General features: G+C 39.8%; 3 protein-coding genes and 1 long non-coding RNA gene across 8 annotated transcripts; all 4 read right to left on the bottom strand.

Annotated features, from left to right (window-relative positions):
• Window positions 1-2,523: 2,523 nt before the first annotated feature.
• Window positions 2,524-4,538, bottom strand: LOC124197818. 3 transcript variants are annotated; one of them, XR_006876348.1, is made up of 7 exons: window positions 4,506-4,538; window positions 4,133-4,261; window positions 3,711-4,049; window positions 3,368-3,634; window positions 3,185-3,303; window positions 2,759-3,079; window positions 2,524-2,689 (listed from the first exon to the last, which is right to left on the bottom strand). It is a non-coding gene; the product is annotated as an uncharacterized LOC124197818 (long non-coding RNA). The 3 variants fall into 3 exon arrangements; XR_006876346.1 differs by lacking the exon at window positions 4,506-4,538 and adding an exon at window positions 4,372-4,421; XR_006876347.1 differs by lacking the exon at window positions 4,506-4,538 and adding an exon at window positions 4,372-4,421 and having other exon boundaries at window positions 3,185-3,300.
• Window positions 4,539-7,484: 2,946 nt separating this feature from the next.
• Window positions 7,485-14,041, bottom strand: LOC124197375 (thyrotropin-releasing hormone-degrading ectoenzyme-like). Of its 3 annotated transcripts, none has more exons than XM_046592816.1 (19): window positions 13,821-14,041; window positions 12,712-13,496; window positions 12,534-12,568; window positions 12,229-12,349; window positions 11,836-12,159; window positions 11,645-11,764; window positions 11,520-11,583; window positions 11,295-11,448; window positions 11,144-11,225; window positions 10,892-11,072; window positions 10,318-10,812; window positions 10,071-10,246; window positions 9,691-10,005; window positions 9,551-9,629; window positions 8,928-9,487; window positions 8,400-8,869; window positions 8,012-8,311; window positions 7,783-7,944; window positions 7,485-7,713 (listed from the first exon to the last, which is right to left on the bottom strand). In XM_046592816.1, exons 2-15 carry the CDS (start codon window positions 13,323-13,325, stop codon window positions 9,299-9,301), a joined length of 2,949 nt encoding a protein of 982 aa, XP_046448772.1. In that variant the 5' UTR covers window positions 13,326-13,496; window positions 13,821-14,041; the 3' UTR covers window positions 7,485-7,713; window positions 7,783-7,944; window positions 8,012-8,311; window positions 8,400-8,869; window positions 8,928-9,298. The 3 variants fall into 3 exon arrangements, with proteins under 3 accessions (XP_046448772.1, XP_046448773.1, XP_046448771.1); XM_046592817.1 differs by having other exon boundaries at window positions 8,400-9,487; window positions 12,712-13,243; window positions 13,426-13,496; XM_046592815.1 differs by having other exon boundaries at window positions 8,400-9,487.
• Window positions 7,612-8,308, bottom strand: LOC124198422. The gene is made up of 3 exons (XM_046594253.1): window positions 8,012-8,308; window positions 7,783-7,944; window positions 7,612-7,713 (listed from the first exon to the last, which is right to left on the bottom strand). Exons 1-3 carry the CDS (start codon window positions 8,306-8,308, stop codon window positions 7,612-7,614), a joined length of 561 nt encoding a protein of 186 aa, XP_046450209.1.
• A 1,989-nt stretch (window positions 14,042-16,030) lies between the features above and the next one.
• LOC124197509 (glutamyl aminopeptidase-like) lies at window positions 16,031-21,463 on the bottom strand. The gene is made up of 16 exons (XM_046593015.1): window positions 21,373-21,463; window positions 21,225-21,309; window positions 19,448-20,879; window positions 19,345-19,379; window positions 19,124-19,244; window positions 18,651-19,030; window positions 18,507-18,582; window positions 18,397-18,445; window positions 18,187-18,340; window positions 18,040-18,121; window positions 17,766-17,946; window positions 17,180-17,677; window positions 16,930-17,117; window positions 16,561-16,872; window positions 16,408-16,486; window positions 16,031-16,347 (listed from the first exon to the last, which is right to left on the bottom strand). The coding sequence occupies exons 3-16, from the start codon at window positions 20,020-20,022 to the stop codon at window positions 16,204-16,206; spliced, it is 2,874 nt and encodes a 957-aa protein (XP_046448971.1). The 5' UTR covers window positions 20,023-20,879; window positions 21,225-21,309; window positions 21,373-21,463; the 3' UTR covers window positions 16,031-16,203.
• Between the last annotated feature and the right edge of the window lie 1,729 nt (window positions 21,464-23,192).

Here is a 23,192-nt window from a genome sequence, read left to right as displayed (position 1 = left end):
GATTTATATGCTTTATTCATTGTTATATTTTCATTAATGTAAAACATTTGTTTTTACAGAGCACGCAGCTACTTTCGGAATCGTGCTGTCCTGGCACGAAGATTCTTGTGCAAATGCTGACCTTTGTCCATGACGGAAGAGGGACTTCCACCAACATCCTTATCTTCGCGACGCACGCTCATCTAGCTTCACTGCTTCTAAACACAATTTGTTGTACTTCACTGGCGACTTGGCGAGTTTCTGGACCACTTCAGTGATCGCTTCCGACCGCTGTTACACACCTGCAGACCACGGGATTATGCCCAGGTACCCAACAATTGACTTATTTTCGTAGGTTATCTATCAATAGTCTAGTTGCGTTAGCTGTGTAATAGTTTCCAAAATCAGGTCATTTTACGCGCCAACGAACTTTTACTTGGAAGTTTCTTTTTTTAGCGCTAGATGGCTTTTTGATAATTTGCAGCTGTCAAAACAGTCAGTTTCAGTTACTTTCAACATCTCTTTAAACATTTATTGGCAGTTATTTTGTTGAAATATTTAGTGATAACTGACGATTACTATGCCAGCAACAAAGCTCACTTGTTAAATTTTCGATATTTTGCTTTTTTTTTCTACTTCCGGTTTGCTCATTTCAGTCTGTAGTTCAGTAAATATTCATTTGAGGAGCAAAAGAACCACATATTCGTGATCCTCGTAAAATTTGTAGTAAAGTTCATGTTATATTTTTTACGTTTTCGTACTTCCGGTTTCGAAAATTTTCCTGAACTATAGTTCAGGAAAATTCTCGATTTTGGCCAAATTTTGGATTTCGTTTAAATCACATCTAATCGACCCCAAATTTCATGGAGATCACGAATATGTGGTTTAATTTGATGACAGCTCAATGGTTGAGGCGCTGTGGTTACTTCCGGTCTACTTCCGGAATTTTTTTTTTAGATTAGCAAGTGAGCTTTGTTCTGTGTGTAGTTCTCAATATGGCAAGCTTGATTTTAAGTTTAAAAAATTGCATTTTTAAATCTTTGAGCTAAAAAACCAGTTCAATGTGCCTATATGTATTATGTAACTTTTATTGGCATGTCACTTAATAAGAATTGTTTTCTCTTAATTCAGGTAATGCAGAGGAGACGTCGAGAAGATGGATTTTCTCATCTTTAACAGTCGTCACCGATCTACGTCGGATGATGCCCCTGCTACTGGTGAGAACGAAACTCGGTGGAATCGCGACCGACACCGAGACTCGTCATCAACGTGGATCATCGTATTGTTGGTATTATTGCGTTTGTGTTAGTGTTAGTTAACCCGTTGGCTGCCACGCCTTTGTTCTCCCATGCACGGGCCGCGCTGTTCGGTCTCGTGGTTTACAAGCCGCGGGGTCGGGGAGTCGCCAAGCCCAAACTTTGCCGCAAGGCAAGCCTGTTAAAAGGCAATGCACCTAAGTCCCCCCCTTTTCAGCACGGACTTGTCAGCAATGGCAAGTCCCACTTGGCCATGGATCCTTCAGACGTGGCGCGTAGAGTAGTAGAGTGCAACCTACGGGTTGTATGGCGTGGCAGCCAACGGGTTAGCTTAAGTGTATGTATGTATGTATGTATGTATGTGATTGTAAAATGTGGTGGAATTGTGGGTGGAGGTGGGACAATATAACACAATTCTTTTTATAAATTTTTTGTTCATTGTCTTTTGATTGATACCAAGTCTTGTTTAGGAATTGTTCCAATATATTTTTCTCAACTTCAAAGTCTTTCATTTATACAAAGTTCATCCACTTGCCTTTTATTTATAAGACTTACCAAAATCAACAGTTGCAAGTTTCTTTCGTAACTTGCCCTTGTAACATGTCAAAACACAAGAACATGTCCGTATGCAGATCGACTAAGGCAAAAGTCACCAACAAAATATGAAACAGACATATCACAGCGCAGGATACTGGCCTTGAAGAAGTCCAACACCAATAGACACCTGTCGAAATGATGACAAGCTTGAAGTTACTACCAGTAGTCTTACAAAAGAATTACCCACATTAAAATTTTTATTTTCTCATGTAAGTTCAACAATTAATTCCGAGTTGCCAATGACCATGAAGGCAACCGACAAATATAAATAAAATCAAATGGAAGTCTCGGCTCTATCATTTAGGAACCTCCATGTAGCAAGTTGCGGAAGCAAGAAGTTTGTGGTGTAATACTCGGTTGCCTTCGTGGTGTAGTACTCCGCTCCCTTCGTGGTGTAGTACTCCGCTCCCTTCGTGGTGTAGTACTCCGCTCCCTTCGTGGTGTAGTACTCCGCTCCCTTCGTGGTGTAGTACTCCGCTCCCTTCGTGGTGTAGTACTCCGCTCCCTTCGTGGTGTAGTACTCCGCTCCCTTCGTGGTGTAGTACTCCGCTCCCTTCGTGGTGTAGTACTCCGCTCCCTTCGTGGTGTAGTACTCCGCTCCCTTCGTGGTGTAGTACTCCGCTCCCTTCGTGGTGTAGTACTCCGCTCCCTTCGTGGTGTAGTACTCCGCTCCCTTCGTGGTGTAGTACTCCGCTCCCTTCGTGGTGTAGTACTCCGCTCCCTTCGTGGTGTAGTACTCCGCTCCCTTCGTGGTGTAGTACTCCGCTCCCTTCGTGGTGTAAGCTGGAGAAACGTAGGTTGTAGTGCAATACTTGGGCGCTTCAGTGGTGTGACAAGTTAGGTCCTCGGTGTAGTAGCTGGGAACAGAATAATACATGGGAGCATTATTATAGTTAGCTGGAACATCGTAGGTTCAAGTTTAATACTCAGGAGCTTTTGTGGCGTAGTACTGGAGACCTTCGTATAGTAAGTAGGTGTTGACGTTGTTAATTAGTAAGCGGCGTGGTGAAGGTAGTGAAGCTCGAGGAAGAAGAATACTTCGGAGCATCTGCGTAGTAACATTGGGGCAGCATAAGTTGTGGTGTAATACTCTGGAGCCTTGGTGGTGTAGTATTTGGGGGCCCCAGTGTAGTAACCGGTTGCTACGGATTATTCACGCCCGCCATACCCAGGAGAAATCAGCACACCAGTGGTCGATCCATCCATCAACGATATAACGCCCAACAGCAGCACGACGCCAAAGTCTACTTGACAATTAATAAATTTTATCATTAATAATCAATTATGGAACCGGTATATTAACAAATAGAAAAAAGTAGAGTTGATTCAAAACTCTATGGAAAAATTTTTACCTTTATTTAAAACTTGTAATGCGACGAAGGATGAAGTTGATGACAAATACTGCACGGTAGTTCCTGTTGCTGTAACGGAGATGCTCACTCGGCTGCTGAATTCTTTCACCTTTCCTCTACTTTCATACGAAAAGTATATTTATTGGAATGCCATATTAAAACTCCACACAACAGAATGTTTACCATGATATGTAGTGGTGTAGTACTCCAGTGCCTTGGTGGTGTAGTGTTGGGGAGCCTCGTTGTAATAATCTGGAGCAGGGTATGTTGCAGTGTAGTACTCCGGTGCCTTGGTGGTGTAGAAATTAGTGCCCTCGGTATAGCACTCAGGCGCTTTGGGGTAGAGTCTCGGGGCAACATAATTTGTGGTGTAATACTGAGCCTTGGCACTGCAGTTACTGTTGCCGTGTCGAAGATGACCACTCGACGGTTTTCTTTCGCCTTTTCTCTCTTTTTAATGATCAGAGTAAAAAATTTAGATAAAAGCAATTGGAATATTTAAAACTCTAAGTAACAGAATATTTACCCATGATATGTAATTGTGCAGTTCTCCGGTGTCTTGGTGGTGTGGTACTTCGGAGTATCGGTGTAGTAATCGACCCTTTGGTATTGTAGCTCGGGGAAGAATAATACTGTGGGGATTCGGTGTAGTAGCTCAGGGCAGCATAAGTAGTAGGATAATAATCTAGAGCCTTGGTGCAGTACTTGGGGGCCTCGGTGTAGAAACTGGTCGAGCCGTATCTTGTGTAGTAAGGTGGCGGCGTTGCAATTTATTATCCGCCATACCCAGGAGACATCGGTACACCAGTGGCCGACCCAGCCATCAACGATGCAACACACAACTGCAGCACGACGCCATAGTTTGCTAGACAAATAATTATTTGAATATTATAACTGGCATGTTAACAAATAGAAAGTCTATTCACAACTCTATGTAAATTTTTTTACCCATGATTTAAACAGGCAATTCGACGAAGAATGCAGTTGGTGACAAATGGTGTACTGCAGTTGCTGTTACCGTGTCTGAGATGCTCATTCGACTGATTTCTTTCGCCTTTTCCTTGCCCTTATGTACGACTAAACAATAAATAATTTAACAATTAATATGCAAAAATATCTGGCAGGTTAACAAAGAGAAAACACAATAGAAATTGATACATAATTCCATATAACAACAGAAAATTTACCCATGATTGAGAATAGTACACTGCAGCTGTTACCGTGTCGGAGATACTCGCTCGACTGATCCCAGTTTTACTTTTCTCTTGCCTTTTATACGACTTTTTCTAACCCCTCCTCTTAAGCCTTGCGGTTATTTTACCTTCTTGATAAAATGATGCAAAACGTCCCGTTCTCACCCAACCTCTACACCACTGCATGAAACGTTTTTTTGATCTCCATGACCTTCGATTGAAATGCAACCTGGCCTTTCCTTCTTTAATAGGTAGACGTTGCTGGGGATGGGTCTACAAAAAAAAAAACCAATATCAAAATGAATACCAAATAGCTTACCCTTGCGGCTATTGTACCTGCTTTGATAATGATGAAACACGTGTCATTCTCACCCAACCTCTACACCACCATATTGACAGTTTTTTCCCCGCGACCTTCAAGCGTTAAGGACATGCAAACTGGCCAACCCGTCTGCAGAGTAGATGGTTCCCGTTCCCGTTCCCGAGTTTCTACTTTTTTCTTCTTTGTTTTTGATTGCATCGACGAACAGATTCTCACTAAGCCGTCGTCTTCCTCTTTCTCAGCTTTGTCCACAGTTCTAAAGGCCTCTATTTTCGTATTTCCTTTGTCAAATTCCAGAAAAATTGAGTTTTTGCCTGAAATGTAACAAATTGTCTTTCATGATAAAAAAAAATGAAACAAGATAAACCTTTATGATTGTTTGTTAACTGCATCGTGGAAACCAGTCTGCCTCAATATTTCTTGCCACAGATTCCATTGATCGCTAAGATAGCTTTTTAATTCCCTTAATTGGACAAAATCACAAGCAATTGTCTGAATTTATAGGAATGTTCGCTGCTCAAGTACCATGTGTTGTAGACTTCCATTACAATAGCCTTTTTAGCATCATCAATTTCTTCCTGGTTGAAAGGCTTTTCGACAAAAATGAGTCTTGCATTGATCCAGTATTTGTGCCCATGTCAGTTGTAATCTGAGTATTCCAGAGCCTATGAAAATAAATAATGAATTCTGTTAAAATATTTAGTTAATGTTACGTCTTACTCAATAAAAATCCTCTCATATCACGTTGATTCGTGTCGTATGTAGACAAACATTTATTTCAGGCAAAACATTGTGTCCACTTAGATAGATGTAGATCTGTCATTTTGAGTTCACTTTCGCAAATGTTGTTTTTTCGTTGCTACACTCTTGGATTCCGTTTTTTAATAAAAAGAAGACAAAACCGACCAGTACACGCAAGCAACTGAAAAGGGAACAACTTCACATACTATCCGCAAGGCAATCCTTAATCGGATAAACCCGCGATCAAAATGAGTTTCACGCAGAATGAAGACGGGAGTCAGCACGTTCGTCTCATCATGACGGATGGCACAACAATGTGTCCGATCCTTCGGAACCACCGGGTCGCTGCTTCTTCGGTTCACTTTCAATGGCTCAAAACGATCCTTCGGTAGATCATACGATCAACAAGTTAAAGAATCACGCCAAAGGAAATGATCGAGCTCGATTCATGAGCAAATTGGGTGTCGATCGCCACTACCAACACTTACAGGGAGGTGCATATCGTATTGAAAGACATGGAGATAAAACAAGAATTGAATACGACAGATTGGGTAGACCCGTCAGAATTATTACAACGGAAACGGACAGAAAACATCAGCGCAATCCTAAAAAAAAGGAGAAAATAAAGGGCCTACTAGGTTTTCAAGAGGGAGACGAATACGGTCATATTATTTCCCTCAATTCCGGAGGTGTCAATGAAGATTGGAATATTTCCAGAATGAAACAAGAATGCAATCAAATTTTCTACCGAGATCACGAGAAGAACTTTGAGAAGTTTCGCGATAAAATTGGCTCGCAAGAAGTCATCACAAGAGTGATCAGCATACATTACGAATACACGATTGAAAATATGCTGGACATGAGTAAAAGTGACAGAGAAAACAAGAACTTACTTTTTAAAGCCATCAGCTATAACCACGATTTTTACACCGGACCACGTGAAAATCCGACAAACATGTACTTGAGTGGCTCCATTCCCAATTGGAATAGCAAAGGCGAGCAGCCAATGCCCCAAATGAAAGTCTTCGGACCTCAGCAGCTCACAGAAATTTTGACTGAAAAAAATTATAATTGAAAACAAATTAATAAATGTTCCTCCTTAACGCAAACATGTGTAAGTGGACTCGCATTCCAACAAATTTCAAATTGCACAAACAGTCAGCGACCACTATAATTTAGCATTTGGAAAATAGATAGATTTTTTGAGTCTGTAATTGATTTGAAATTTATAATAGTGAAAACAATGTAGTTTTATGTTAATTACAACCTATTTTGTCCATGTGAACTTCATAATGCTGTGCAACACAATATTGACATGTTTGCTTTCAACTCTGATGATCTGTTTTGTCTGGTATTTTTTCAGTGCGCTGACCAAGGATCATTATTCTATTACATTATTTCATGCTATCGTTTTATCTCTCTTTTGTTAGAAACCATTAGTTTTGAAAATCTAGTGTTCTTTTCATAAACAATGTTTTAGTTTCACTTGATGCACTTTATAACTTCTACCTTTTACAGTTTTTTTTACCTAATATAATCTTAAACAACCCTCATAAATTGACTTTACATTCTTATTTCTTAACCAATAGACCAGTTTGCCGAATTAATCGTACTACTTCGTAGTCTATGGTACTACGTGTACGTTTAATGTTAAAATGCTTCGTCACGCGTTCTCAATATTCAACTTCTTAACATACATAGACATATGTTGTTATTCAACAACAATAAAAAATTCAAAACAACAATTAAGTGATTATCTACTTACTAATGTAGAGATTTTTGCTACCCTGCAGCAAACAAACTTATTATATTCAAATTACCTTCTTGATTTACATATTTTACACACTGCAGACGAAGGGAAATTTTATATTACGGTTCCTACGCCATCTAACGATCACTATACCAAGCAAGCTATTTTCCGTTTTAGCGATTTTTTTTTCGTATCTAAGTAAAAAGTAATAGATAGAAAGTGTAAGTGTGCAATAATTTTTGGATAACTCCAGCAAATAAAAAACTTCACAACATTTTTTCCCAATAAAAAAAATTGGAAATTTCGTTGCTGTATTAACTATTTTCATGTAGATTTTATTTATTTTTGAAAGCTAAAATTGGATAAAGCAATTAATCGCAATTTATGAACAGCCATATCTGTAATTAAGCTTCTTTTCTCTTCAAAGAGGAATGAAGGTTACTCGACTGAGGCCAGCGGTGTCGTGCCCAAGAGACGTATCGTCAGTGGAAGAAATGGTCCAAGCTACTGTCATTGGTCCAGGCTTTTTACAGATAAAATTGTAAGTTCACTCGTATTTCAATGTGTAAAAATAATATTTTAAAAATTTTACCAAAATAGGGATATCTTGGGAATCGCCAGTATTGAGACTACGTAAAATGCGGATGATGGTCCACGGTTCCTCGTATCGAGCACTTTTCAACAAAATATCGTTGCTGTCATCAAACAAGTGTCCATTAGCAGGATCAGGATTCTCCAGAGCAATGTGTCTATCCTATATAAGCAACATGCATAACATTAATAACAGAAAAACTGCTACTTTTACGTTTAAATTTCAATACTTCACTGTAGCCCAGCTGGAGTTCATCGTTGAATCCCCCCATCATAACGTCGCCGTATGATCCAGGCTGGCCAATCTGGCCCTCAGCAAAACTAATCCCCGTCCAGCCAGTGCAATTAGCTTGGATTTCTATTTCAATGTCACCCGTGCCTTCAATTACTGTCCAGCGTAAAATGAAAGCAGGATCGAGTTCTTTCTCATTTTCCATGACTGTTTCACGATTGCTGGGTTTCGCCAAGCATCCACAGCTCAGCAGTATAACCGCTACCATGCAACCTAAAGTTTGGCCGTACTTCATTTTCTGTCAAAAAGAAACGATGATGATTAAGTAGATTTTAAGCATGAATAAATTATTTTAAATTCAATTTTGAAAGTTTTGTAGTACTTACATTTCGTAAATTTTCCTCCCACAACAAAGAGTATTACAAACTGACAATCACGTTACTAAACAAAGTTGTTATATAGTCTTAAAAAGCCTAGTCATGGTGAACGTTATTTACTCTCTGGCAAACACTATTTGCTGGCGAACTGATAAAGCAACGTAATAAGGTACAAGGGTGATCGTACCACACAGGATTCGAAAGATTAAGGAAAGATTGACGAAAAGTTTGTTACATAAATGAAAATTGCTTAATTTGTTTACAGTCCGTGACATTTAAGTTATTTTTAGTTATTATGGTCAGTTAAGTGAAACTTCAGATGAATTATTTCGTAAAGGAAATAAAAAACCAGTCGTTACCTCGAAACAATTATTTAGCGTGAATCGACAACATAATGCACGCTAAGTAGTCGGACTCCTTTCACAAGACCGCAATTTCGATTCATTGCTGTTTCGTCTTCCGTTTATATCCTATTTGCTCTTTGAAATTACAAAGCTGTGTTAATTTGAAAATAACGATTGATCCATTTGAACTTACCCAGGCAGCCTAAGCCAAGATGATGAACTTCGCCGCCAGCTATTAACACAAGCGGTGAAAAATCACCTGTTTTTCGTAGGATTTTTAAAGTGATAAGCCCCAGTAGTAGGCTACTATTAATTTGAGTAGGTCTTTATATTACAGTTTACCAATAACAAATAAAAGCTTTCTGAGAATGTCTTTTAAGCTTCAACAATTAACACCATTCAGAATGCAAATTTCAAACAGAAACTTTAACACCTATAATTTAACTTTAGTACAAGCTCATCAACAATAAAAAGTGTTAGTTAAGTTCACCGTTTGAATTGACATTGAATAAATTACGTACCAGCACAAGAGAATCAATATTATGTCATGCGTTGAAGTACAAATCAATTTTCAGATAATGAAATTTGTTCTACTTGAGTTAGATCATTGCTAAAATCATGAATTAAACCCTGATAGCTTAAGTCTAGCTTCAGCAGCTCAACCTGTCGTATATTACTGCTAATCGTGGCGACGATGAGATCGGTAATTCCTGGTCCGAGCTCTTTTGCTTTTTGCTCCAAAAAGGCGCTCACCTTAAGTATATTAAAAATTTAAAATGAGTACCTTCTTCTGAGCTTTTTGGCTGAAATACCAACCTTTCTCAGTTCTGCTATTGAGGAAGAATGTTGAGTGACAACCACAAGAAGATCCCGCATCAGAGAAGGATTTCGGAAACTTATGAAAGTCAATCACAATTAATTTTTGATAAATATTTCACAGAATGTGCGAGACTTACTGTTTGCTGAGAAACGCCCAATTTTTCATAACGAATGTCATGACCGACGGACGGGCAGAAGGATTCTCAGCTAAACTGTGTAGGATGATTGAAGTTTCAATGGGCTGTTGGCTGGTACTAGGAAGAAAGACTCGAGAAAGCAATTGCTGGATGCGATTCACATCCGCGGTACAACCCATCGCTTTAAGAATTTTTCTTTTCTTGGGCAATTTTGTTGAGGGAGTACGAGTACTATTCCAAGCGTAGGACCATTCTGATTTGCCTCCGTGGCGCAAGGCTGTGCACCAAACATGGTCAAAATGATTTTTCATTAACCTATGTGTGTCGACAGCAATGTAAATGAATGATAGGGTTTACTGAAAATTTTGTGATAAACATACCTGGATTGAGCAGAAGTCTCGGTTCCATTAGCAAAGTCATGGAAGAGGCTTAGAACACGACTCACGCATTGATCATCCTCACTTAGGCAGCGAAAGTCAACATCAGTGGAATAAAAATTTCTAGACTCGGTTTTCTGCGACGGCACAATGTAACTCATCATAACCTTAACCATGTTCTACGCGATAAAAACAAAATTTTAGTTCAACAAGAATAAAAAATTATGAAATGTAAATCTGGAAAACGAACGGTAAGATAGTCATTGTTGATATGTTGCATCTCCATCATTTGTTGAATACGACCGACATGGCCGACTGCAACACTCCGAACGAAAGGTTCTTCCTCAGCATGGGCGAGATATTCAATCAATCTCAGGCTGACTTCATACGGTAGGATTTTAATGTGACAAAGAGTGAACACGTCGTCAATCAGTTGGGCTCGATTCAAAGCTGGAATCACTGTGTGATTGCGCACAAGCTGTTCAGACAGAAGCTCCCATCCAAGCCGATCATAATTCACTCGGTAATAGCCGCTGTATTCAAGGTTAACTAAAATCCAGGTGTTACTGTCGTCGGGACCTTCAATGGCCATCGATGGCACCTTGGGGGTAAGCCACACTACCGGAAGTCTATCTTTTAGAGAGAATTTAGGATCTCCACCATTGGTCATTGAGATAGGGACCCACCAAGAAGCAGTCTCGGTAACGTTATCCAACGAATGCATATTCAAATCAGAATATGGTGTCTAGAATATAAATAACATAGTTCAATGACATTTTATTTTCATGCGGCGTTGGATTCCTTAAAATTGCTTTGTTACGCACCTGTGTGAGTTGGATTGTACCATCTGGATTGCGATCTACTTGAATCAACGGATATCCAGATTGGTCAGTCCAATTCTTCATGATCCTAGTCAGATGTTTGCGAGAAGAGATTGTGGATGTCCGGCGAGATTCTTGGGTGAGAATTATCCATAAGTCGGTGCTGTTGGCGGCTTTAAATTGACTACACAAATAAAATACGTTCTATCTGTAAAATTAAGAAAAACTTTTCAATCTAAGCAAATATAATCTTACAATTTATTGAAATAGCGATTAAGCCCGCTCCGGAAAGCTTCGTCTCCAACAAACGATTTAACCATTCTGAAAATCACGGACGCTAGAGAACCCCAAAAAACATGAATATTAAATATGTTTAATGATATTTAACAATTGTTAAGAAATAAACCTTTAGCGTAGGCAAATCCGTCAAACTTATGTTCGATGGTAGGAAGTAGTTCAACTGGATAGTTCAGAGGTACAGATATGTTCATGTTATCGTGAAACAACGCTTGTTGAAAAAAGAGGACGGTGATGACGTCAACTCCAAGTTCAGGGGCTATCTGCATTACAAAAAAATGAAATACAAGTTTAAAAATAATCACGTAGAATATTAAGCGGCATTTAACTATACCCGATTAAGGACGATCCCCTCAAAAAGCGTTGCTAGCCCTTCATTTAACCAGATGTCAGACCACCTAGTACAACAATTAAGAATCAATATTTAGTTAGTAAAATCAAAAAAATCAAAATTCGAACCAGCTAGATGTGACGAGGTTTCCGAACCATTGGTGAGCAAGTTCGTGAACAATAGTGATGGCAAAAATAGCCTTTTCCATTGTGTCATCCTTGTTGCTATCTTTAAGGAGAGTCGATTCACTAAATTAAGAGAAATTGGGAGTTGAATAAAGGCGGCACATTAATTCCAATTTAATGCATTATATACAAACCTTTGCACGATCAAGCCCCAGTTTTCCATGGCTCGGGCTAAATCATATCCTGGGAGTGAGACCATGTCCAGTTTAGGAAGAGAGTAGGGAATTCCTATGTAGTTTTCTAACGTTTCCATAATTTGAGGAACCAAACGGTACGCCAGATCCAGTTGATTGAATTTCGGTTTTTCAGTCCATAGTCGGAGAGAAACATTTCGGCCGTCTATTGACAGGTAGCTGGTCTCCAAGTACTCGAGTTCGGACAGGACGCACGCCAGCAAATAGGTAGACATCGCCGGAGTGGTTTCAAATGTATCCCAAACCCAGTCGTCAACGGTTTCTCTGTGTGTGTTCAAGTATGTGTGTCTCAAGACCATAGCGTTTTATTCTAACTTATGCACTAAAACTTACAAGGATTTTGACGATTTCCAAGGCATGTTGGAAATGGCTTTTAGCACAGAATCATGTCCAACTGTGAGTCCAATAGTCGCTTTGAAAGCGGGTTCGTCAAAGGAAGGGAATACTTTACGAGCTGATTAGCATAAAATAATAGAAAAAGCTGTCGTTACAATACAACAGGAAAGTACAAGAGTTGGGATTTCTTTGGATTACAACTACGATACAGGTACAATGGCTATGTAGGACAGTGGAATAGTGACCTATTCATTCGATTTCTTCTCTCTATATATTTAATACATTAAAGCAAATGAGCTCACCATGTGCAGGTTCGAATTGAGTGGCCCCTAGCCATCTGATGGGAAAATAATGATAACCCGATGCATAAATAAAAAGAAAGAAAGAAAAAAAAAACACAATTTCCCGTGAAAGTTTTAAAGTTTTTGGTTTCCCAATTTTCGATTTAAAATAAAAGTTGAATTCTGAACAACACAATACCTTTGCGGACAGCAATTGCTGACGTCTTCATTTTTCTTCTGGACGCGGAAGAACCCGATGTTGTCACCGTCATTAATCTCTGCCAAGTAGAGGATACCAATCCGGTAATAGGCACCTACCACCAGTTCCTCTTTAAGAATAATAATCAGTTGTTCAGAGTCTTCATTTAAATGAACGCTTTGAGCAATATCGTTGTCGTCTCGAGCCTTTGGTTGGTCGTCGTTCAACTGTTCGAGGGTAGCGAGTACACCGGAGAAACATAACTTTTCCACCACTGATCTCGATGCCCCGTTGTCATCAGTCGGTTCACTGTCTGCATAAACAACCGTCTCGACGGGAAGGATTTGACCGTGAAGAATAATGACATTGGTCGAGGAATGGACTGTCACATTGATCCAAACGTGGCCACACAGTCGAGGTTTGTCTTCAATAACTGGTAAAAGTGTCAGCTGATAATTAACAGGAGATATGGCATCTGGAAGTCGATAAGGACTAAGATTTTCTACGTCAGTATGGGGACTTTTGGTAACCACTAGTCTCGCAAAATAAACGGCAATCAATAGAACTTTCATCATTGAATTCGAACAAACAAAATTTATTTTTAAGCACAGCATGATGTAACCACAAAAATAACGAATACGAAAAACAGATGTGAGCCTGCGCTTGTAAAATTATTGGCGTTGACAAATAAAAAGAAGCGTATAATATTTTTACTTGTGATCAGCATCAACGCCGCTTGCTGACTGATGGTGAGTCGACCATTTTCTCCTCAAGATGAGGATCACCTGCCCACATAAAAGAGAAACCTCAGGTGGTTTTTTTTTTCTTCTCTCTTTTTCGGCACGTGAAGTCGAAAACCGCATTGTATGGAAAATAAAGTAAAAACCACTCCTACACCCAACTAACAATGGCAATGCTATTTCGGTATAGACACGAAGAAACAGTATAAAGTTAAAATGACATTGATCGACAGCCCTAGTCACCAAAAGAATCGCGGCCACTAGGTATACTACAAAGTACAGTCACACAGATTATTCATTTGTGGTTTGCTGATCTCACACTTGAAAGGTTGGACGATGTCGGATTTGAAATGTAGTATATTTTTTTACCTTTTTACAGTATGTTTCCTGGTACCGGAATTCGGTGACGATCACAGCACACACGAGCCTCACGACTCACGTGTTCACGATTTCGATTGTGTACAAAAGTGTCGACTGCTAGAATTGCAAATCAGAAATTCAGAAGGCGAGGTTGCAAATATTGCGTGTAAAATGATTGAAATGTTTACAACTTATTCCGTTATTTCCCATTCAATTTTTAATTGGAAATTTTGTAAAATATATGTTACAAATTGAGTGCATCATCAGAATGACTCGCAAAATATCGAGTCCATCCCTGATAACAATCAGGTTTGGCGGCTTCCAACACTTTTTTTTTTTCTTTTTTTTAATTGGTTGTCTCCCTTTTGGCTCAATCCTGTTATTTTACATTGTCCCAAATTCTCAAGTCATGATTTTAATTCTTTGACGGAACTAGAAGCAGGAAGCTATTCGAGCGTACAAAAGGGACAAAAGTATTTGTATGGCTCGTCCCCATCACAAGGCTTATTATAATAGCAGATGTATATAGTAAAGGAACAAGCGGGGGATAAGGTCGCATGCATAATGTTGCTTGTCAAAGAAGCTTACTCGCCAGGTTTTTCGGAACGGAGATATAAACCAAACAATGCATAAAGGAGAATAGGTTCCGGCATAGGATTTATTTAAGAGAAAAAAGTTGAGATTATGTTAATTCTATATACGGTATACGAAACGGTGTCGGACGAATAGCTAACTCAACTTTCTATATAGCGAGAGCGCCCATCTTATTGATAAGAACCTATACTGAAAATGAGAATATAGGTTATCCAATCGGTGTGGTCCGCCGCAATTCATCAACATTTCGCCTTTCCTTTCCGTCGTTCGATATAATTATTAAGGAAACTAGTCCATCCGTAATTCCCTTTCCTTGTAGGTATATAACATATGGACAGGACACGTTACAGGCAAATAAAAGGCGTCAGAATCTTGATAAGCATTTGAGATCACGTCTGACGTTTGTGCATGGCTGCAATAATATTATTGATACGGAGCACCTGATAAGCTTTGTCGTGCCTAAATCCGTAACATTCAAAGTACTAACGGTATCTAGACGTATATACAGACCTGTTTACGATCTCCATCGAAAACTGTCACGATTGAAGTCGGATATTGTTCGTCCCTCCGAGCGATCAGTGCGGTTTTGATTGACAGATGTTTTTGAAAAGTAGGAAATGCTCTGATTTATATATAGTATGGCCTTTTTTGGCTTTAATTAAACTAAATTCATTTGCGATATGAACATGTTCGCAGAGTAGCAACCTGTTGAAAGGTATCTAAAATAGAGCACAATAGAAATAATAACCAGTGGGAAATGCAACTACCGTGTTGTTGGGACTGATAAGTATGTTGGGCGCTACCCGATGATTAGAAACCGGTGCTGAATATCAAAACACTTTGGGTCATTTTCATGTCAAATGCACATAAATAAGGCAATCGCAGACTTGACAGTGATAACGGGAAAGACGCCAAGTTTTCTAGCCGGTATTTTGAAATGATGACAAAACAAGTCTGCGGGTCTGCTGCCATGAAAGTGATTTTGGACTTTCAAAAAGAAAGAATAAAATAACGCCATCTATGAACCATAGTTGGCGTCTTTCAATCAAATCGTTAGAACTTTTAAAGGGCGCCAACAATTTTCAAAATGTCGAATGGACTGGTCGACTTTGATTTGGAAAATTCCATTTATAGAAAAGCTTCCATCTACACGAATGTATGTGAATTTTAGCGCACAGTACCTTGAAAGAGGCGTCCACTCTTGGTGAAAATGGTCGGACCAAGGATTTCCCATAAAGGTGGGCGGCGGACAGCAGCGGACGAGGATAACTCGTTGAAGATTCCGGAGTGAAGTTGGAATCGTATGAATCTTCTGTCCATAGGCTAAGCCCGTAAAGATGAGTGGCGTTACAGCAAAGGACTCGGGGAAGGCACTCGTTGTAAATGACGTGCTGCTGGATGACAGCCACAATCGTCCGGCTCGTCATGGCCGCTCGACATCCCACTGACGATTGAGAGCCTGAAGCTGGTCGGTGATCCTGTCGTATTCTTGCATTCAGACCGTGTGCACTACGCTCAGATCAGGTAAAATGTGTACGTGGTCTTAACGCTTAAAAGGATTGACATCATAAATTTCTTCCACGTCTGGCGATCATCTCCTCAAAGCGAAACGATTTCATTATTCATTTTATGCGCAGATACTTATATATTTAGCGACCACTAAACTAAGTTAACATCAGTCACGTTTTTTTGTACAAATTTTAAATGTTTTGTGATTGTTAGTACCAAGACCTACATAGGCGTGCTTTAGAAGCATACGGTATGAATGGCAAAGTATCGATTTGAACAATTTATAATTCTACTTATTATCGGAATGAAGAGCTCCTCGGAAATTGTCGCTGGTGAGTTCCAACCAAAAGAGATTATTTCTTACAGCAGCGAGAATACGATTAACACCTCCGGCCTCCAGCTCGTTTGAGTTATTCATGACGAACGCTCTCACCTTTTAAGAAAAACCAAATTGATTGATTCGTTAATTTTAGAAGGTAAAATGAAATCCAACCTTTTCCAGTTCTTCGCTTGAGTAGGAATGTTTGGCGAAGGCCGTAAGTAATTCAGAAGTCACGGAAGGATTTCGGAAACTAGGTTGAACAATAGCGTTTCAATTAGACTCAATAGTTGACGGCCTATTTCGATAGAGAGAGAGAGTGCTTACTGTTTGTGGAGGAAAGCAAAGTTTGACAGCATAAAGTTGAGGGCAATCGGTCGAGCTGAAGGATTCTTTATCAAGTGATTCATGATCATTGAAGTGTCTTTCGGTCGTTGTTTGATGTTTGGATGTAAAACTCGTGTCAGTAATTGCTTGGAATGAATCGAGTCCGTAGTGCAACACATTGCTTTGAGCATCTTCCTCCTTACTAATGACGATTGAAGGTCGGATGAGCGTGTCATATTCCATGCAAAGTCCCATTCTGAATTGCTTCCGTGGCGGATAGCAGCACACCATATTGAGTCTGAGTTGGCGGATCTAACAAACAAGTTCAGTTAATAAAAGAAGCATTGCATTTTCATATTCAATACTCACTTGTCGTCTACTGGAAGGGTAGAGCCGCTAATAAAGGCCTGGAAAAGTAGAAGAGCTTTATTGACGCATTGGCGATCTCCCACGTCGCAATCACCGGTGCTCAAATCCCTCAAATCATTTGTAGACATTTTCGCCATTCGAGATTTCCGATCCCGATTAAGATACGACGACATACTCCTGATCAGTTTCTTTGTAAAACAATCTTGTTTTAGACTATCATCAATTAAGAAAAGTAATAAATAATTGTTACCTCTCTTTCGGGATTTTTAATTGCATTTTCAGAGGTTCCTTCAATAAACTGGATGTGACTTTGGGCGACTCTTCGGATCAAAAGGTCATCGTTCGTATTGGACAGATATCGAATCATATCGAGCGCTACGTCGTACGTGATAATTTTCGCGTGTCCCAAAACGAAAGCGTCGTCGACGAGCTGTGACCGCGAGATAAATGGAATGACGGTGTGATTGCGCATCAACTGCTGAGATAGAAGATCCCAGTTTTGTTTGTCGTAGTTGACACGGTAGTAGTTGCCGGCCTGTTGGTTCACCAACACCCAAGTGTTGTCTCCCATCGTGCCTTGGAATTCCATCGAAGGTTTTCGAGGTGATAACCAGGCGACGGGAAGCAAATCCTTTGGTGAAAATTTACGTTGCTCACCATTCGTCATGGAAATGGGAACCCACCATGACGCCGATATGGCCATTGTAGCGTTATCTATGGCGGGAACATCCTCACTTTTGAACGGTCTCTAGGAATGGACATCAATCAAATTCATTTTGGATTGTCCACAATCACCCCTATAGTTAATGTTGATTGATTTCGTTATGAAGACTTACTTGACTGATATGCAGGATTCCATTTTTGCCTCGATGGACATGAACGAGCGGATATCCAGGCTGTTGCGTCCATGTTTTCATGATTCGAGCTACGCTCATCCGACCGGAAATGGTGTGTGTGCGACGGGCTTCTTGATTGATCATATTCCACATATCTGTGCTATTGGCACTTGAAAACTGACTGCACAGAGAAATCAAACCGCAGATTTGTTATCATGCGCTTCTGGCGTTTGAATTATCAACGCGTAACAACAAACAAAAGAATATAACTTGCAATTTGGTTAAATATCGGCGGATGGCTGATTGGAAAGCCTCGGGACCAACGAAACTTCTTGCCATGCGGAAAATTGCAGCTCCTGTCATCGTGAAAAGTCATCGTGAATTTGACAGAAATGCTGGAATATTTTGGCGAAATTCTTACCTTTTGCGTAAGTGATGACGTCAAATTTTTCATCGGCCGTGGGAAAACTGCTAGCTGGAGCGCTGAGAGGGAATTGAGTACTCAAAAGATCACTTCTCATAACCTCTTGAAGAAAGACAAGCATCACCGATTCGTGTTCCAAATCAGATGCCACCTAAAAAGGCCAAAATTATTATTCAGAAATAACGATAAATTTGTGAAGTTTTATACTTGTTCCAAAATGAAACTCTCCATCAAAGTGGTAAGGCCTTCGTTCAACCTTGGAAAATAATTTCTGGATGACGCAACACATTTAAATTGAATGATTTAAATTAATTCACCATATATCGTCCCACGAAGTAGCTGATACGAGATTACCAATCCATTGGTGTGCGAGTTCATGAACAATAGTAGCCGCTGAAAAGAAAATTGAATGAATTTAACTTACAAGTCCTTTTTGGGCATAAACTTGTAAAAAAACGAACCGACTATCGACTTGTCTATGCTATCCGTTGTGTCGTCCACCAGCAAATTCATTTCACTGTGAATAATGAGCCCCCAGTTCTCCATGGCTTTTCCTTCCTCGTATCCAGGAAGGGCGACGACGTCCAGCTTTGGCAAAGAATAAGGTATACCCGTATAGTCCTCCAATCTGTCCAATGCCTTGGGTATCAAGTTGAGTGCAAAATCCAGATGGGCAAGTCGGTGACGGTGCGTCCACAATCGAATAGGGACGTCCTTTCCACTGATTGAATGATACACGGTTTCCACATGACCGAATTCAGTGAGTACGCAGGCAACCAAGTATGTTGACATGACCGGTGTCGTCTCGAAAGTGTCCCATACCCAATGCTCCACTGTGGCCCTGAGAAAACACAATAGTTGTCCATTAATCATTTGAAATAGCTATAGATACATATTCGAAAAAACTTTGTTTTTTAGTCACGGTGGAACATACATTGGCGCTGAAGATTTAAGCGGCATATTGTTGATGGCTTTCAAGGCAAAAAAGTGTCCCACCGTTAACTGGAAAGTAGCTTTCTTATCCGGCTCATCTATGCATGGGAACATCTTGCGGGCTAATCGTTTCAAACGCATAAAATCATGAAAAAAGAAAATAAGTTTGTCGTCAAACACTTTTCTACCACTCGGGGCATAAATTATACAAAGATAAAATACCCTGAATGGCCTCCAGTTGTGTGGCAGCAACTGTCCTGTAAATCCAGAGTGTCCCAAATTGATTATCATCAGGATTATTTATACAAAGTAAACCAGTACGTACCTTTTGCAACAGTCAGTTTCACCTCCAGCTTCGTATTTTGCCCGGAAAAATCCTGTGTTGTCTTCGTAAATGTTACCGGTGTAGAGTAAACCGATTCGATAGTAGGCTCCCTTTTTCAAAGATTCACCCAAGACAATGCTCAAGAGCTGCTTCTGTCCATCTAGGTGATGATCGAGAGCGATATTGGAAAGATCCATAGTCGAATCGTGATAAACGGCTGAATTAAAACACAAATTCTCCACCGCTACATCATCCTCGGATCGGTACTGAGTGGCTCTTTCATTCACATCCGACGATATTGGCAGAACGATGGTTTTAAGGATCTTCAACTCTGACAAGTGTAGAAGAATGATGTTTGTTTCTGAACGGGCTTTGACGTCAATCCAGACGTGACCGCACAAACGAGAATCGTCTTCCAAAATGGGTAACAATGTCAATCGATAATGAATCGGTGAAACGATAATCGGCAACTGGACTAGATTTTCGGCCGATATTACCACCTGAAGCATCACTGTGGTCAGCAGGCAGATAGGAAGGAGAACAAGGTGATAATACGTGACTCGAGGGTTAGCCATGTTTCGAATATAAATAATCCAATTGGGGCGCAAAGGCGGACGAAAATGATATCGAGTCTATAGTTGGTGGATACAGCGGCACAGCAAATGCTTTCACGCTCGAGCTACTGCTGGAAGGTACGTCGACATTCTAGCGAGGCGAGAGAGCGACTGAGTCCCGAACAGAGCCAGCCTAAGAGTGTCATAATCTTTCCCGAAAGAGAAAGAAAGATAGTCGCCGTCCTTTATAACCCGCAACCGCCAAATTTGAACATCGAAAAGGCTATCCTAACACATTTTTTAATATTTCGTGCACCTACAAGGGTCTTTTCAGAATTCAGAACTTGGCTCACTTAAAAAAAAAAAAAAAACATTGCACGTACCGAAGAACGTTCTCACGACTTGTGTATAGTAGCATCTCTCGTAAATGGGTGGGCCTGGTACACACCTTGCTACTGTCATATTACCAGCACACTTCCGTTCAAGGATTCGTCGTTAGATATGCTCCACTGCTCGCATCCTTCAATTCCGGTTTCTTTTTCTTATTTCCATCTACCGGAACTCCCGCCCTTTGTCACACCCGAATAATTTCTTTGACATAAGCTTCGCCTGTTCGCCAGTCGCAAGTATTTATACAGCAACAATAATTGCCGGTGCAGAGAAACGTGAAAAAAATATATAGCAAAGGTGAAAGTAAAGGAGGAGGAAAAAAAATAAGAATGTTAAAATTATTTTCAAACAGACCTTGGAATTCCAATAGGATATCTGAGTGGTGTTTTCTTCCTGAATTTTATAGCACGGCGGTTGTAACGAGGAGCTGCCGGAATGGCATCAGGTCCCTTTTGGATAAAACATTTTCTGGCTGTAGAACTTTGCTTCTAGAGATTAGAGTTCAAAGCGTTTTTTAATTGGAATATCATTCAACACACACTAAACTCTGAAACGTATTTGTCAGCAAATTATTCCAGTGTTGTTCTCCCAAGAAAATCAAAGAGTTTAAAATGATACATAAATTTGCAAAGTAAAACTGTTGGAAGCCACAATTATTAATACTGCAGCATGAACATTTCAAAAGAAGACTTTTACGAGAAATGAAAAATTTTGTTACCATGTTACCATGTTTTCTAATGCAACATGATTACCACATACTTTTGATTTTCCTGCAGGAACAACACTGGAATGATGTTCACATAGATTATTAAATGATTTTCAAAATCAATTACTTTTATCTCTAAAAGCAAAGGCAAGGCTAGATGTTGGGTTGGCCATGCTGTTTTCTCAAAGCAACGTGATATCTTTCCAGATCGACTTTTAACATTAATTAAAAAATTACTTTAGCAATCCATATAATCATTTCAAATAGAATTTTACCTTCAGCTGGATTTTGAATGCCATCATTTCTTTTTACTTCTTGTCCTCAACTTCGTCTCAATTTTTCAGAAACAAAACAGAAGCAGACGACATTATCTAATAGCTGACTTAAATCATTAAAAATCAACCCCTTCCCTTAAATCCAAACCGCAAAAACGATAAAAGCGGTTTTTTCGTGTCACGCTTGACATCCACTGAACGGATCGGAATTATTTTTGGATCAAATAGTTCGTTTCAGCAAGTAGACTAGGCCCCCTTACCGAATACAAGATAAAAGAAAAAATGTATACGAAACCTGCAGATAATAACTTTTAGACCGAAATTGCCACAATAAGACCCTCCAGGACCCTTTTTTTGTTAGGCCAAGAGGGAACAATTAACGAGGATTTGACTCTTTTAACTCACCGCCATTTCGTCTTATCGCTTAATTCTAATTAAGCTGCACCGCATCTAATTTATGCGGAGTGCCAGGTGTTTTGTGTTATTATCAAAAAGAATCGACGACAGGTGCTACGACGAAGAATTCCATTGCGTGATATTTATGCCTTATCATGATGCCGTCAATATTTTAATTGCACCGATTAATATTGAATTCGAATTGTTCGACGTTAATTAGGGTTTTTAAAAAACGCTTCCTTAGACAGAACAATGTATATAGGAGCTATACAAATTCAGGTGCAATCATTCGTGACATTATTCCCGCGTGAATGAATGAATAAATTCCAGCTTCATTGAAATTCCGCCGCTATTCAATTGAAAATAGTTCCACTTGAGGGGAAATGAAAAATTCATTTCAAAAATAAGTCGCGAACCTGTTGGCGTAAATGAAATGAACGGATGGCATTCTTCAGACTGCAGAGTCACTGCCAAACATTTCCAGCTTAAAAAGCTTTAAGCGGATGGCAATATGTTAAGCTGGATTTATCACCCGACAGCATGACATGTTTGTAGCAAATGTTCGAGTGGGAAAAACTACTATACTTGAAGTGTCAATTGTTGTTTTCAGCGTATGTATGAGATGACCTAAAACTCTCTAGAGAAATAAATAACTCACAGTCTTTGGAGTAGTGTGTGATGGCAGCCAATTAGTCGAGAGAAAGAAGAAACGACGACCTACAAAAAAGAAAACGTTTTTCCCGTTCGTGACTTGATGTCGCCGTGTTACAAAAAAAAAAGAAGCGCAAACGGAGCGCAAATGGTCAAGATGACGCCGGCAAAGGACATGTGTCAATAATCTATGGAGAAAAATTGCATGTATAGGTCCATGTGAAAACCATATAGAGAGTCTGAGAGAGAGCAGCTATATAGCTTCGTTAACGAATGCTGACATCATGAAAAACAAGTCGTAAATTGAAACGAAATGGACTGCTTCGAATTCGTTTCAAAACGTTTTTTCCTCGTGAAAGTCAAGTGATGCTTTTATGTGATTTTTCTGTTCCCGTTAAACGGAACCGTGTCGACCGTATAGCATCAGCAAGTGTGAAAAGGGGTAACTTTCTTCATATCAGATGTTCAGCACTAAAGGATATCCAGCGTACTATCCTTTGTAAGAAAGAAAAGTGGGGCACTGCAATTATATCATTTTGACCGAAAGTTTTTCTTCAAAAAATGGAATTGTGTGGCATCGTTTTAAACACAGGCCCCTCCTGATCGAAATTAAGATATAAATGTGTAGGAAAATAATGGGCGTGACCGTGTGTGCCTTGGGTCGTTGGCGGGTGTTATTTCCGTAACTACAGCAGTTCCAGCATGGGGGAAAAGATAACACAAATGGACTCAAAACTTATCTCGTGAAAACCCGACTCCGACCGAACCCTCTT

Source organism: Daphnia pulex, chromosome 7 (genome assembly GCF_021134715.1).
Source record: "Daphnia pulex isolate KAP4 chromosome 7, ASM2113471v1".
In the NCBI taxonomy this organism is placed as follows: domain Eukaryota; kingdom Metazoa; phylum Arthropoda; class Branchiopoda; order Diplostraca; family Daphniidae; genus Daphnia; species Daphnia pulex.
This window is presented reverse-complemented; position numbering and strand designations above follow the sequence as displayed.

What these genes read in the sequence shown, in the direction of transcription:
- LOC124197509 (XM_046593015.1), bottom strand. Translation starts at nt 20,022, where the DNA reads ATGGCTAACCCTCGAGTCACGTATTATCACCTTGTTCTCCTTCCTATC. An exon ending in CTTAAATCTTCAGCGCCAAT is followed by an intron (nt 19,031 to 19,123) that starts GTATGTTCCACC and finishes GTGTTTTCTCAG; the next exon opens with GGCCACAGTGGAGCATTGGG. An exon ending in AGAGTTTCATTTTGGAACAA is followed by an intron (nt 18,341 to 18,396) that starts GTATAAAACTTC and finishes TGGCCTTTTTAG; the next exon opens with GTGGCATCTGATTTGGAACA.
- LOC124198422 (XM_046594253.1), bottom strand. Translation starts at nt 8,308, where the DNA reads ATGAAGTACGGCCAAACTTTAGGTTGCATGGTAGCGGTTATACTGCTG. An exon ending in TCCAGCTGGGCTACAGTGAA is followed by an intron (nt 7,945 to 8,011) that starts GTATTGAAATTT and finishes TTGCTTATATAG; the next exon opens with GATAGACACATTGCTCTGGA. An exon ending in CCCAAGATATCCCTATTTTG is followed by an intron (nt 7,714 to 7,782) that starts GTAAAATTTTTA and finishes ATCTGTAAAAAG; the next exon opens with CCTGGACCAATGACAGTAGC.
- LOC124197375 (XM_046592815.1), bottom strand. Translation starts at nt 13,325, where the DNA reads ATGCTGTGCTTAAAAATAAATTTTGTTTGTTCGAATTCAATGATGAAA. An exon ending in CGGATTTGCCTACGCTAAAG is followed by an intron (nt 11,226 to 11,294) that starts GTTTATTTCTTA and finishes GGGGTTCTCTAG; the next exon opens with CGTCCGTGATTTTCAGAATG. An exon ending in TCAACAATGACTATCTTACC is followed by an intron (nt 10,247 to 10,317) that starts GTTCGTTTTCCA and finishes TTTATCGCGTAG; the next exon opens with AACATGGTTAAGGTTATGAT.